General features: G+C 41.7%; 1 protein-coding gene and 1 pseudogene across 2 annotated transcripts in view; one reads left to right on the top strand and one right to left on the bottom strand.

The window, feature by feature from the left end:
- TEK (TEK receptor tyrosine kinase) overlaps nucleotides 1–14,483 on the bottom strand; it is a 107,525-nt gene that overhangs the window by 37,438 nt on the left and 55,604 nt on the right. For both annotated transcript variants that reach the window (XM_070400907.1, XM_070400908.1), the window contains exons 6-9: nucleotides 14,122–14,262; nucleotides 5,519–5,647; nucleotides 2,724–2,875; nucleotides 1,194–1,338 (exon numbers count right to left, since the gene is read on the bottom strand). In XM_070400907.1, the coding sequence (XP_070257008.1) occupies nucleotides 1,194–1,338; nucleotides 2,724–2,875; nucleotides 5,519–5,647; nucleotides 14,122–14,262 (567 nt within the window). The remainder of the gene's footprint in view (nucleotides 1–1,193; nucleotides 1,339–2,723; nucleotides 2,876–5,518; nucleotides 5,648–14,121; nucleotides 14,263–14,483) is intronic.
- Nucleotides 9,638–10,079, top strand: LOC138998886 (small ribosomal subunit protein eS17-like; annotated as a pseudogene).

The raw sequence follows: 14,483 nt of genomic DNA, 5'->3' as shown, positions 1-14,483 counted from the left end.
GAGAATTCTGAGGTGGTTTACATGGATTCTCTGGGAAGAGAATCCAAATCTATGAGGCTCTGTTTGTGGTATTGCTGTGATTGGCCTTTTAACAATAAAATATTATGTTTACATTCATTTCATTTATAGAAATTACCTCTTGGTTCTCCTAAAGATTCCTAATCAAGTAATGAAGTGAATCAAATAGAAATCAACCTTGGTCATCTTGCTTCCTCGTCTGTAATTCAAGAGACTCACAAAGCAAAATGGTGAAGGGTTTGGAGTCAGGAAACCCAGATTCAAAGTTAAGATTCGTTGCTTAGCAGACGTACTATCTTAGACAAGTTAGCTAAATCTCTGAGCCTGGTTCCTGACTGGTAAAGTGGGGATAACAATATCTATTGCATAAATTTCTTATAAAGATTAAATAAGATGAAGCAGGTGGTGAAACAGTTATCTCACTGCCTTTCCAAGACTATATACTAAGAGTGTTGGGTACTTTTGTCTAAACGGACTCATAAATAACTTCCATATTTAAGACTCCTTGTATCCATGTATACCAGCCAACCTACCTAGAATTTACCTTCACTTTATTTCTTGTCCTCAAGCTATAAATGTACGTACACCCACATAGTTTAATTTGAATTTTGAAAGACAAATTTATAGCAGAAGAAATACAACACTGAATATGTGAAAAAATCATTCATGTTAATTCAGTAGCATAATTTTCAAAAGTTTCCAAATAATTCTTTACAATAATGAGTAGGGAGTCAGAAGTCACAACAACGATGAAGCTTCTGATGAAATATAAACATGACCAAACACTTTGTACCAGACACAATTCCGAGTGTTTTATATATCTAGTAAACCTTCGCAATAACCCAGAACTGTAGGTAAACTAAGCTTCATTCACACACACAAAAAAAGAAGAGGCTAATTCATTTTCCCAGGTGCACACACACACACACAGTGACTAGATAATAGGGACAAAAATCAATCCCTGGGCTATGTGACCCCGAAGGTCATATACTTAATCCTTCCTTTCCATTTTCCTGCACATAAAAACAAAACAAAACTGTAAAGACTTAGTATCCTGGCAAAGATCCAAAAAGACATTTTAGCGGTCAGATAACATTCCTATCTGGAAGCAACACCCAGCGAAACATAAACAAAGCTTCAAGGATACAAGCTCTTCCTCTGGATGCGGAGCTTACCTTTCACAGAAATGTTGAAAGGCTTTTCCACCATCCCAGCCACGGTGTTCACACTGCAGACCCAGACTCCTGAGTCAGGGGGCAGCAGCCGGTGGATGGTGAAGGTGGCCACTGACAGGTGACCCGTGTGGTTAAAGTCTTTTGGCTGGAAAGGTCAAATACAAAAAAAAAAAAAAAATCAAAGCTTCCAGGGAGGCGTAAACACAAAGGTTCATAACACTGACCCCGTCTCATTGTTTAATAAGAAGTTTTCTAGGAGAGATTAAGAAGTTCAATGCAAGGCTTGTATAATCACTGGCCCATTTCCAACGCTATTGTAGTAGCCCCGAGAGTTTATATTGGATTGACGCCCTCACAGATCCTGCTGGTTGTATTTGTGTGTTTGGGCGTGTGGGGTAAATAGTTACAAGCAAGCGGTCTAATTCCTCTTAAACTGCTTCTGGCAACATTTGCTGCTTTCTGGTCCAATACAGAGATGGCAGGGGGAGAGGATACCATGGCTTCCCAAAGGGTGTGAGGGCTGTCAAGTGTGGTCGTGTGGGAAAAGCCAGGGCTCTGAGTCCACATACCGGCTCTGCCACTTGTGCCCAGTTCCTTGGTTACTAAACTTCACCCAGCCAGTTCCCACTTCTGCAGAAAGGGACAGGCGATGTTCAGTTAGAAGGTGGATCGTATGGTTGGCCCTCACTAGGTAACTGTTGCTCCCATGACCTTGTGGAAAGGCCAACAAGAGCTGGGAAGCTGTCCGCTGGCTTCTACTACCTAACGGGTTGTTTGAGTGGGATCAGGAGCATCTGGCGCGCGGACATTGGCAATGGCGTGTTCTGTACCCGTACACAGCCACGTCCCTAAGAGGTCACTGCCTTCCTGGTAAGTGGGTTTTCAGTCATCTTTGAGAGACATAAAAGATCACTGTTTCTTTAAAAATTAGCTAAGAAAATACACCAACATCCTGGGGATCATTTGTGACACGGGGAAATTTGGGATGTTGGGAGAGAAAGGGGAAAGGTATGGAAAAAGTAGCTTGGTCCTTTCCAGCAAAGAAGAACAGCTGCCATAGCGCCAGAGCCAGCGGTGAGCACCATCAGTGAGGGGAGAGGGAAGGGCAGGGAGACCCGAGGAATGCCTCCCGACCTCAGGGATTCTGTGGATCCTGGTTTCTGAACCACAGATGTGGGAACAGGTCTGTCCGGAGTCAAAGCTAACAGCATCCTAGCCTGGGGGATGCAAGCCCTAAGAGGAACCCAGCCTTGGGTGGGGTGACTACTACACTGAAAGTATCTAGTGATGTCAGGAGGGCAGATTAAGAATAACTCTTATGCCCTAACTGGTTTGGCTCAGAGGATAGAGCGTCAGCCTGCGGACTGAAAGATACCAGGTGTACGTTGGTTGCGGGCACATCCCCAGTAGGAGGTGTGCAGGAGGCAGCTGATCGATGTTTCTCTCTCATCGATGTTTCTAACTCTCTATCCCTCTACCTTCCTCTCTGTAAAAATTCAATAAAATATTTAAAAAAAGAATAACTCTTACATGGAGCACTGTCCCATCGGGCTTCACCAGGGTCATTTCTTCATTAGCAGGCAGTGGCCAGCCAGACGCTTTGCAGATGGGGTTAAATTTACCACTGTTTACTTCTATGTCATCTGGCAAGTCCTCTATCTTTGGGGTCATCCTTGGCCTGCCTGGGTGAAAACAGCACTGTGAAATCCAATCTTTAACACAACGGCAATAGTAATAATAAAAGTAGCTTCCATTTAGCAGGTCACACCCAGGAAAGAACTTTCCAAATATTATATTGTTTTCTCATAACATAAAAACTTGAGAGGTGGGTCCTATTGTGGTGCTCACTTTATAGATGATGAGAGGGAGGCTCAGAGCCCAGATTCAAACTCAGATCTTGATGATCCAGAGCCCACACTGTTCACCATAGTGCTGGGCTACCTCAGTGCACCAATAATATACATCCCCTGCCCTTACTTTTCAGCCTCTTTCTTGCTATTTAAGAGAATTTTTATAAGAACAAAAACTAGTTCTTCCATTCAGCAAACAACCCCATGATTCTGCTGATCAACACCAGGAACATTGGTTTGGATATGTGAGAGATGTCTCATTGACTGGGAAGTCTGCAAGTGGCAGGTGATTAGTAATAGGCAGATTTTGCCCTAGCCAGTTTGGCTCAGTGGATAGAGTATCAGCCTGCAGACCAAAGGGTCCTGGATTCTATTCCATTCAAGGGCACGTACCTCGATTGCACGTCCCGGCGCATGCAGGAGGCAACCAATTAACGTGCCTTTCTCTCTATCTTTCCCTCTCTCTCCCACTCTCTCTAAAAATCAATGGAAAAATATCCTCGGATGAGGATTAAAAAAATAAATAAAATAATAGGCAGAGTTATATGCAAGAAGTAAAGCAACATATAACCCTCCCCAGATCAAAGTATAGTCAACAGCCAAATAAAAAAATGTTGCTTCTAATATTGAAAGAAGAAAATATTCCTCTGGTTACAACAAAGACATCAGGATTCCTTGCCTAATACCTGCAGAGTAGAGAATGAACAATCCTGAAATATAACAGCTTTATTCTGAACTCTAGGATCTTAGAGAACCTTGGACCACTTGTAATTAAATGCAAGACGTGGTTGAAAACAGTTCAACCCATTCTTTACTAGGAGATGGAGGTGCCCAAGAGCAGTCATCACTCATATGCTGCTTCATCTCGGTGGTGGGAGAGGTGAGGTCATGGTAAACATGTCAATAGGGACATTTTATATTGATATCCTAGTTCTCAGGCCTAGAAAGAAACAGGTAAAGTGTGTGGAGCAGGAGACAAAAGGGCCTATGACTACAGAGGTAAGTCCTTGACATATCGGTAGACTTAGAGAGGTTAGAAAGCTCATTAAATTTTTCAGCTTAAGTAGTTCCTTATGTAGGAATTTTAAAAAGTGCTTTGACACTTCTAAACCATTTCTTTCTTTCACTGTCCCTTGCATTTTCTTCAGTTGGGTGCAGGTGAAGCTGGATGTGCAGGTGGAGGGTGGGAGGGTGTGTGTTAATGAAAGGGGGCTGCTCTCTGGAAGCTGAGGGTCTGGATCTAGGGCTGAGATTTCTCACACTTTTTGCAACATCAGCCTGAGAACAGAAAGGAAGGAGTAAAATAGAAAATTCAACTCCTAAAGCTTCTTAGTTCTCCATTTCAATCCATTCCTCTAGTAGCCCAGAGCATTTCCTTCCCTAGCTAGACCCTCCCAGGTTCCTGCCCTGTAACAACGTCCAAACGCTGGGGACAGAAGGGAAAGTATAAAGCTGACAAGCTAAAGCCTTTGAGAAAACAACTGTTGGTATTTCCCTCGTATCTGTTCTCAGTGGTAACTATTCAACTTGTGTAAAAGCAGCCATACACCATATCTTGTAAACAAATGGGTGTGGCTGTGTTCCAATAGTTTTCTTTATGACAACAGATGGAGGGGCAATTCAGAAGGAATGAAGTACCGATATATGCTACAACACAGATAAAACTCAAAAACAGTATGATAAGTGAAAAAGCCAGCCACAAAAGACCACATACTGTATGATCTCACTTATAGTATAACTGGTCTAACCAGTCAAGAATAAGCAAATCTGTACAGACAGAAAGTTAATAGTCACCAGGGGCTGGAAGGAGGGAAGAATGAGAGTTACTGCTAACAGGTATAAGATTTCTTCTGGCATAATGGAAATATGCTACACTTAAATTATGGCAATGGTCGCACAACTCCGTAAATATACTAAAAGCCATTGAATAACTTTAAGGGAATAAATTTAAGGTATAAAAATTGTATCTCAATAAAGATGTTAAAAAAAGAGTGAAGCAGCTATGATCTATGGCTTAGTGTTTGCTTACCTCTGTTCCAGGTAATTTCTGAACTAGAATTATTTACCATTTCATTCTGAGGGTAATCTTTTCTATTTTTTATATCTTTTTTTTAAAAAATCCTTTGTCTAAATCCCTCTAAAGTAGTTTTTCCCTGTTGTGTATATCTAGAGAAAAGGATGGTCCCAGAGAAGGGAGCAGAAGAGATAGGCAGAGCTGTCAGCTGGCCAGTTATCACTTAATGTGCTATAAAGAGCACATGATTTATTTCTAGAAAAAGAAAAAACAAAGGATGAGAGCCAGTATAAAGGTCCATAGAAAAGAATCAGAAAGCTTTCCTTTAAAACCTAGGTCCAACTTTTAGATGGAAACAGAATTGGTTTGAGAATTTTGGGCTTTGGGGGCAAGAATGATTCCAGAAACCTTGGTTCAGATGTGCTGAACGTTGCTATGACTACAGTGTTACCTTGCTTTACCTTCTTTCTCACACTGGAGCCCTTGGCGTTCTGGAGAGCAGAGGCATCCTTGGAACCGATCACAGATCTCCCCGTTGGTGCACCTGCACCTGAGCTTACAGTCTGGCCCATAATACCCAGGCTGGCATGCTGTAAACAAAGACATCAAAAACCAGTGCTGAAACAGGAGAAGGAAAACATTCAGGCTGTAGGTGGCTAGTTTCATTTTCTCTCCAATCAACTCATTTAAAGCAGTATGTGTTTTATCTGCATTGTTTATCTGAATTACCAGGAACTTAAGGGGTTAGGAAATTCTGCTTCTATGAGAGTTGAACAAGCTCTTACCAGGTCACCCTTCTTATAAATAACAACTATATTTTTTTTTAAAAAACTACCTGAAAGCAATGAAGAGTGGGAGTTGGAACCAGACAGATTCTAAAGGGGAATTAAAATTTGGAAGATGGGAATCAGGTGTTTCCCATTTTTAAGCTTTTAGTCTAATGGCTGGGTACAGTCGATACCAAGTAGGGAAACTAAACTCCAAAGAAAACCTGTAGTTTACTGACCTGAAGAACAAGAAGACACAGTCAGGACAACCATGGCCATTGGAAAGTGAGAGAGAAAATCTAGAAAGGGGGAGCAAGAAGGGCAAACTCCCAAATCTTTGGCTGGTCCCTGAACCACACATGTTAAGTGCAGATTCAAAGCTGCCCAGCTAAGAATAAAAGAACTGAACTGAGTTTGAGCTGATGACTAAGAGTCAGAGTTTTCCGTTTTAGTCCTACCAAGTTAATAGTTTGCTAAAATGAAGTCAACACCCCTCAAAGGAATATAGTCTCCACAATGTAACATTTACAGTGTCCAAGACACAAGTCCAAATTACTCAACATAAGAAAAAATAAACAAAGACCAACCTTGATAACTTCATGAGGCCAAATTATCAAAGATGTTAGAAACGGTAGACAAAAATTGTAAAGCAACTATAATCATTATGCTCAGTGAGAGCAAGGAAAATATGCTCACAACAAATGAAACAATGAGAAATCTCAGCATAGACATAGAAACTAAAAAAAATAGCCAAAAGAGGATCCAAGATGGCAGCAGACTAGGTGAATGTTACACTCACCTCCTCCCAGGACCAAACTGGAATTACAACAAAAATACAGAAAAATCAACCTAAATAACCAACTGAAGACTAGTGAAACAGAAGTCTTCTAACCAAGGATTTACCGAAGAAGCCACATCAAGACTGGTAGGAAAGGCGGAGATACAAAAAAGGCTGTCCCCCACACCCATGGGCAGTGGCTGAGAGGCTGGAGGGCTACCTCAGCTGCAAAGGTTCCCCCTGAGGAGTGTGGGGTTTCATCTCCATGCCGGGCTCCATAGCCAAGAGCACCAGAGCTGGGAAGAGACACCAACATAAAACCTGGCTGTTAAAATTGGTGGGGATTGTCTTCCAGGGAGCTACAGTGTCCGCTAGAGACCAGGCATCCTCCTAAGAGCCAACACACAAAATCTCATTCACAGCCACTCACCCTGGGCTCAGGCCGAGGGAGATCAGATCAGGCTGGAGTTGTGGGAGGAGAGCTGGAGTTTATGGCTCTGGGGAGAACGCCTGGAGGACAACTGCCCGGAACCCTGTGTTGAATAACTCTGCTGCACCACAGACACCATCTGTCTCGTATGGTGGAGCACTCCCCTCCTTATGGCATTAGCCTAGGGCCGTGGTCGGCAAACTCATTAGTCAACAGAGCCAGATATCAACAGTACAACGATTGAAATTTCTTTTGAGAGCCAAATTTTCTAAACTTAAACTATATAGGTAGGTACATTGTTATTAACTTAATTAGGGTACTCCTAAGGCTTAGGAAGAGCCACACTCAAGGGGCCAAAGAGCCGCATGTGGCTCGCGAGCCGCAGTTTGCCAACCAAGGGCCTAGGGGAATGCAATAACCCCACACTTGGGCTCCCTGTCCCCCCACCCTGCCGAGGTCATACCCAAGTAAGGAGTCTGCTGCCTGCACTGGAGTCAGCTGCCTAGGCCAGAGTGTAGAGGTCTGGGCAGACTGCGGGGGTGTCAGTGACTGAGTGGTGTGGCTTTGGGGCAGGGCTATTCCCCCCCACTTTCCCATGAAACTAACTGGTGCCTCCCCTGATGGGAGATCCTCTAGCCCCGCCCTGTGGACTACAGGTGCCATACCCTCTCAACTCATGGTAGGCCCTGCCCTGCTGAGGTCTGGACAGAATCTGAGACAGACTGAGTTGTGTGGCTTTGTGGTGGGCATCACTCCTCCCGCCTTCCCCCAACACTGAACAATACCTCCACATCATAGGAAATCAACCAGCCCCATCATCCTGATTCCCAGCAACCTTGCCCTATTTAGCTCCGGCTCCTGGCAGGCTGAGCTGTGTGGCTCTAGGATAGAAGCCATTTTCCCTCACACACCCAACTAGTGCAGAGCCCTCCCTTCATGAGGCCAAATCTTGGTCTATCTGGGCCTGATGAACTCTGCTGGCCTCACCGTGATGACTCCATGAGACCACCCCCACCACAAAGGTGTGTGAGCACCTAGTGGGTGACAGCTAGACTTGGTATACCCTGGAAAATTTGCTGAGTGACCTCAGACCCAGGACTGGCAATGAGTTTGAACCTGTATCAATCTGGTGAATACCACTCACCCCTACCTGGTGACCACCTGGAGAACTGAACTCATGCAACTTGAGTACTGCCAGAGGCCCTTGCAGTGACTGAGCTAGCAGGCAGCCGGCAAGCAGAGGCAGATCTTAGGGTGCCTTGGGACTTTTGCTGACCTGCTACCAGGCGCAGTTCTGGTAAAAGCCAGCCTTGGTGCACAGCTTGATCCTTTCTGCACACAGCAGAGGCAGCCCTAACCCTAAGCACAATGAGATATCACCTTACACCTCTCAGAATACAAACCTAGCAATAATCACTTCAAATGTAAATGGCTTAAATGATCCAATCAAAAGACATAGGATAGCAAAATGTATAAGAAAACAAAACCCATATATATGCTGTCTACAAGAGACTCAACTCGGAATGAAAGATACACACAGACTAAAATAAAGAGACAGAAAAAAAGATATTTCATGCAAATGGAAAAGAAATAAAAGCTAGGGCAGAAATATTTATGTATCTGACAAAATAGGCTTTAAAACAAAGGCTATGATAAGAAACAAAGAAGGACACTACATAATAATAAATCCAACAAGAGGATGTAAACATTTATGCACCCAACATAGGAGCACCTCAACATATAAAGCAAATCTTGATGAACATAAAGGAAGAGATTAACAGCAATACAGTAGGGGATTATAACACCTCATTGACATAAATGGATAGTTCTTCCAGACAGAAAATCAACAAGAAAACAGCCGCCTTAAATGACACACTAGATCAGATAGATTTAATTGATATCATCAGAGCATTTCACCCCAAAGCAGCAGAATATACATTCTCTTCAAGTGCACATGTAACATTTTGTAAGATAGACCACATGTTAGGACACAAAACAAGTCTCAGATTGAAATCATATCAAGCATCTTCTCTGACCATAATAGTATGGAGCTAGAAATCAATAACAAGAAAAAAACTGAAAAACATACAAAGACATGAAAGCTAAACATTAGTAAACAATGAATGGTCAATAATGAGGTCAAGGAAGAAATCAAAAGATACCTTGAAACAAATGAAAATGCGAACACAACAATCCAAAATGTATGGGACACAGTTAAAGCAATCCTAGTAGGAAATTTCACAGCATTACAGGCCTTCCTCAACACAAGAAAAACCTCAAATAAGCAATCTAACTTTACACTTAATGTAACTTGAAAAAGAATAAACAAACAAATCCCAAAGTGAGTAGAAGGAAGGAAATAATAAAGATCAGAGCAGAAATAAATGCAATAGAGCCTAAAAAAAATACAAAAGATAAATGAAACCACGGAAAGGAAGAAGTACAACGGTCATTATTTGCAAATGACATGATACTGTATGTAAAAACCCTAGCGCAAGGATGGGGAACCTTTTTCTGCCAAGGGCCTCTTGGATATTTATAACACCCTTCACAGCCCATACAAAATTATCAACCTGGTTTCCTCTTTCACTAGGGACCCGCCAACATGGGCTGCGTTCGCAACAAAACCGTGAAGAAGGTGGCCCGGGTCATCATGGAGAAGTACTCCACACGCCTGGGCAACGACTTCCACACCAACAAGCGCGTGAGCAAGGAGGTCGCCATTAATCCCAGCAAGAAGCTCTGAAACAAGATGGGGGCTATGTCGCCCATCTGATGAGGCGGATTCAGAGAGGCCCGTGAGAGGCATCTCCATCAAGCTGCGGGAGAGGCAGAGGGAGAGGGAGAGGAGGATAACTATGTCCCTGAGGTCTCCGCCCTGGCTCAGGAGATCATTGAAGTTGACCCTGACACTAAGGAAATGCTGAAGCTCTTGGACTTGGGCAGTCTGTCCAACCTGCAGGTCCCTCAGCCTACAATTGGGATGAATTTCAAAACACCACGTGACACAGTTTGAATATTTTTCTATGCTGTAATATTATCAATAAACCATGGACAAAATTTAAAAAAAAACATTATCCACTTAAAAAAATTAGCCTGCTTTATTTGGTCAAAGATTTAATAACTCACCCCTAATGCTTTGATAGGACCAGACTAAATGATTTTGTGGGTCTAATACAGCCCACAAGCCAGACGTTCCCCACCCTTGCCCTAAAGTCTCCACCAAACAAACAAACAAACAAAAAACTACTAGACCTGATAAATAAATTCAGTAAAGTAGGATACAAAATAAATATCTAGAAATTGTTTTATTTTTATACACCAAGCTATCAGAAAGAGAAACTATGAAAATAATCCCATTCACAATTGCTTCAAAAACTAATAAAATACCTAGGAAAGAATTCATAAAATTATAAGACACTGTAAAAAAGAAAGTGAAGAAGATCCAAATAAGTGGAAGCATATGCCATGTTCATGAATGGGAAGAATTAACATCATTAAAATGTCCATACTACCCAAAACCGTCTATAGATTGAACACAATTCCTATCAAGACACCAATGGCATATTTCACAGAACTAGAACAAATAGTCCAAACATTTATATGGAATTACAAAAGACCAGAAATAGCCACAGCAATCCTGAGAAAGAAAAAGTTTGAAGAATCACATTACCTGATATCAAATTATACAAGGTCATAGTAATCAAAACAGCATAGCACTGGCATAAAAACAGATATAAGTCAATGGAACAGAAAAGAGAGTCCAGCAACAAACCCTTGCCTTTATGGTCAATTAACATTCAACAAAAGACACAAAAATATACAAAGATAGTCTATTCAATAAATGGCACTGAGAAAATTGGAGATATGTGTGAACACAATCCATAAGAATAAACTCAAAATGGATTAAAGATAAGTCTCAAAACCATAAAAATCATAGGAGAAAACATAGGCAGTAAAATCTCAGACATTTTTCATAGAAATATTTTTTCTGGTATGCCTCCTCAGGCAAGAGAATCAAAAGAAAAACTAAACAATTGAACTACATCAAACTAAAATGTTTTTGCACAGCAAAGGAAACCAGCAAGAAAATGAAAAGATAACCCACGGAATGGAAGAACATATTTGTTGATGATACATCTGATAATAAAAAAACTTATACAACTCAACAAAAAGTGCAATTAAAAAATGGACAAAGGACCTGAATAGAGACTTCTCCAAAGAGGAAATACAGATGGACAATAGACAATTAACATATGTTCAATGTCACTAATCATCAAAGAAATGATGCAAATTAAAACCACAATGAGTTATCACCTCACACCTGTCAGAATGGCTATCATCAATAAATGAACAAACAACAAGTGTTGGTGAAGATGTGGAGAAAAGAGAATCCTCATACACTGTTGAGCAGTATCAAGTCACCTCAAAGCATTAAAAATGGAACTGCCTTATGATCCAGCAATTTCACCTCTGGAAATATATCCAAAGAAACTCAAAACACTGATTCAAAAGAATATATGCACCCCTATGTTCAATGCAGCATTATTTACAATAGTCATGATTTGGAAGCAGCCCAAGTGTCCATCAGTAAAGAATAGATAAAAAAAGCTGCAAGACTGCCCTGGCCAGTGTGGCTCAGTGATAGAGCATCAGTCCACACACCAAAAGGTTGTGGGTTTGATTCTTGATCAAGGCTCCTACCTGGGTTGCAGGTTTGTTCCCCAGCCCCAAGGGGCATATGCTGGAGGCAACCAATCAAGGTGTGTCTCTCTCATATCGATGTTTCTCTCCCCCCACCCATCCCTTCCCTCCCTTCTACCCTCTCTAAAAATCAATGAAAAATAACCTCGGGTGAGAATTAACAACGAAAATACTGTAGTACATTTACACAATGGAGTACTACTTGGCCATAAAAAAGAAGGAAATTTTACCTTTTGCAACACCAGGGATGGACCAGGAGAGTATTACACTAAGTGAAAGAAGCCAATCAGAGAAAGACAAATACCATATGATTTCACTTATATGTAAAAATCTAATGAACAAAATCAATAAACAAACAAAATAGAAATAGACTTGTAGATACAGAAAGCAGACTGACAGTTTTTGGAGGGGTGGGGTGCTGGGGGACTGGGTGAAAAAATGAAGGAATTAAGCAAAATAAACAAAAACCAATCATAGATACAGACAACAGTATAGTGATTACCACTGGGAATGGAAGGAGGGTATACGGGGGAGACAGAAGAGGGAACAGGAGTGATAAATGATGATGGAAGGAGACTTGACTTGAGTGATGAACACACAATATTTGAATGATGTATTATAGAATTAGACACCTGAAATCTATATAGTTTTATTAACCAAGGTCAGCCCAATAAGTTGAATAAAAATATTTTAATAACAAAAAAACCATTCTAGAACTAGACAACTGAAATAGAAAATGTTACTATGTGGACTTAGCAGCAGAGTGGAGATAACAGAAGAGAGAGTCAATGAATTTTAAGTTCAATCAATAGATATCCAGTCTGAAGAACATAGAGGAAATGTTAGAAAGAAATGATTAGTGTGCAGGGACCTAACGGACAATATCAAAGAGTCTAGCACATAGGTGATTGGAGGTCTTAGGAAGGAGTCTGGGGGGAGAACACTAGAAATTTCCAGTTCATAAAATCATAGTGATTTCTTGAGTCAAGCCTGGCATGGCTGGGATGAGTCAATATGCATATTCTTATAAACCTGAATCTAGAGACACATTCACTATGAAACTGATGAGGCTTATATTCTAGACTCCTAACATGCACGCACCCCTCCTGGGCTTCTGGCAGTGTTTACATACACACGTGTTTTTTAAATTTGCATAGTTTTATAATATTCTTTTTTTTAAGGGAACTGGATCTGCCTCCACCTGGGGGGCACCTTTTGCTTTAAGGTGCACATCTCACAGACCAGGTAAGATTCCTTCACTGCTGTGGCCCCCTCTGTGTTCCACGGGGGCAGATAGAACATCTACAGGGACGTGAGTGAGGTTTGTAGCAGCTGCAGCTTGCTTTTGTGTAACTCTCCTCTTTGCCCTCTTATTCCAAGCTCCTAACGCTGTGCTGTTCAGTATGGTAGCCACTAGTCATGCATGGCTACTGAGCACTTAAAATATAGCTAGTCCAAATTGAGATTTCAAAGACTTAGTGTGAAAAAGGAATGAAAACTATCTCATTAAAACTTTTTCCTATTGGTTACTTCTTGAAATATTTTGGCATATTGAGTTAAATGAAATATTAAAATGATTTCACTTGTTTTTTTTATGCTTTAGATGTGACTACTAGAAAACTTTCAATTACAGATGTGTCTTGCTTATATTTTTACTGAACTTCTCACCCCTAGGACACCGTTTTCAGGTTGCTGGGGGCCCCATCCTAACTCCCAATTGTGCCAGATGTGCAAAAAGCTGGGTTTGTGAGGTAAATACTGAAAACTCTTTCAGCTCTGGCCAATTCACTCCACTAATACTCATTAGAAAAGATCTGGCATATTTGGCTGCAGTTCATGTGAAGCTACTACTGTGTTGCAGGAGATATGAAACACACACTGGAAAGGAGATGGGAAACACATACCTTTGTAGCTTATCGAACGGGAAAGTAGACATTAGAAAGGGCAGAGAGTGTCTTAGAGTAGCTGAAGTTAGGACTGCGTGAGTAATGTCCATAGAAGAGTAGATCATAACTTTCTCAATTACCAAACACCAAATCCATTCTGGATCTGACCTGAAAGTGCTGATATTTATGATGCTCTCAGTGACATTCCAATGTCAAGTGTGGTCTGAAAACCAACAGCATCGGCACATGTGGGAGCTTGTTAGAAAGGCAGAACCTCTGGCCCCAGCCCAGATCCATGAAATCAGACTCTGTTTTAATAAGATCCCAGGTGAGGTGTATGAGAAGCACTTTCTATGAGGTCCAGAGTCTTCATGTGAATGATAATTAACTTTCAATAAATCATCTGTGATTCAAACCTTGTTGCTCAGCAAGCCAGACCTCCTTGTGTCCCTGCCAGAACTCTTCCTGTGCAGGGACAGAGTGGGGGTGGGGTGCATACCTTCATTGCACTGCAGGCTCTTCCAGCCAGTGGCACAGGAGCACCCATAGGGGTCCGGGAGACAGAACACGTAGGACTTGCATCCCTCTGGTCCACTACACTGTTCCTTACAAGTTCTGCCAAATGTGTGCCGTTCGCAAGCTTTTTGGGGGAGAAAAAGGCGATTCAGAGTCAAGCATACAACCCTTTGAAATGTGTAATTCTTCTCTTAAAGGGTCTCTCCTAGACCACTGAACATGGAAATAATCCAATCTCAGAGCTGTGGTACGGGCAGGGTGAACATACATTTTATAGACCATGAAAGTGCCCCACAGAGAGGATCTCAGAGCCACACCCACAATTATGCAGGCTGTGCACAGCAC

The sequence above is a fragment of the Myotis yumanensis genome, unplaced genomic scaffold (genome assembly GCF_028538775.1).
Source record: "Myotis yumanensis isolate MYYU_CA2020_CCGP unplaced genomic scaffold, mMyoYum1.0.hap1 SCAF_21, whole genome shotgun sequence".
NCBI classification, from domain to species: domain Eukaryota; kingdom Metazoa; phylum Chordata; class Mammalia; order Chiroptera; family Vespertilionidae; genus Myotis; species Myotis yumanensis.
Note: the sequence above shows the minus strand (reverse complement) of the source record. Positions and strands in the feature narration are given on the sequence as shown.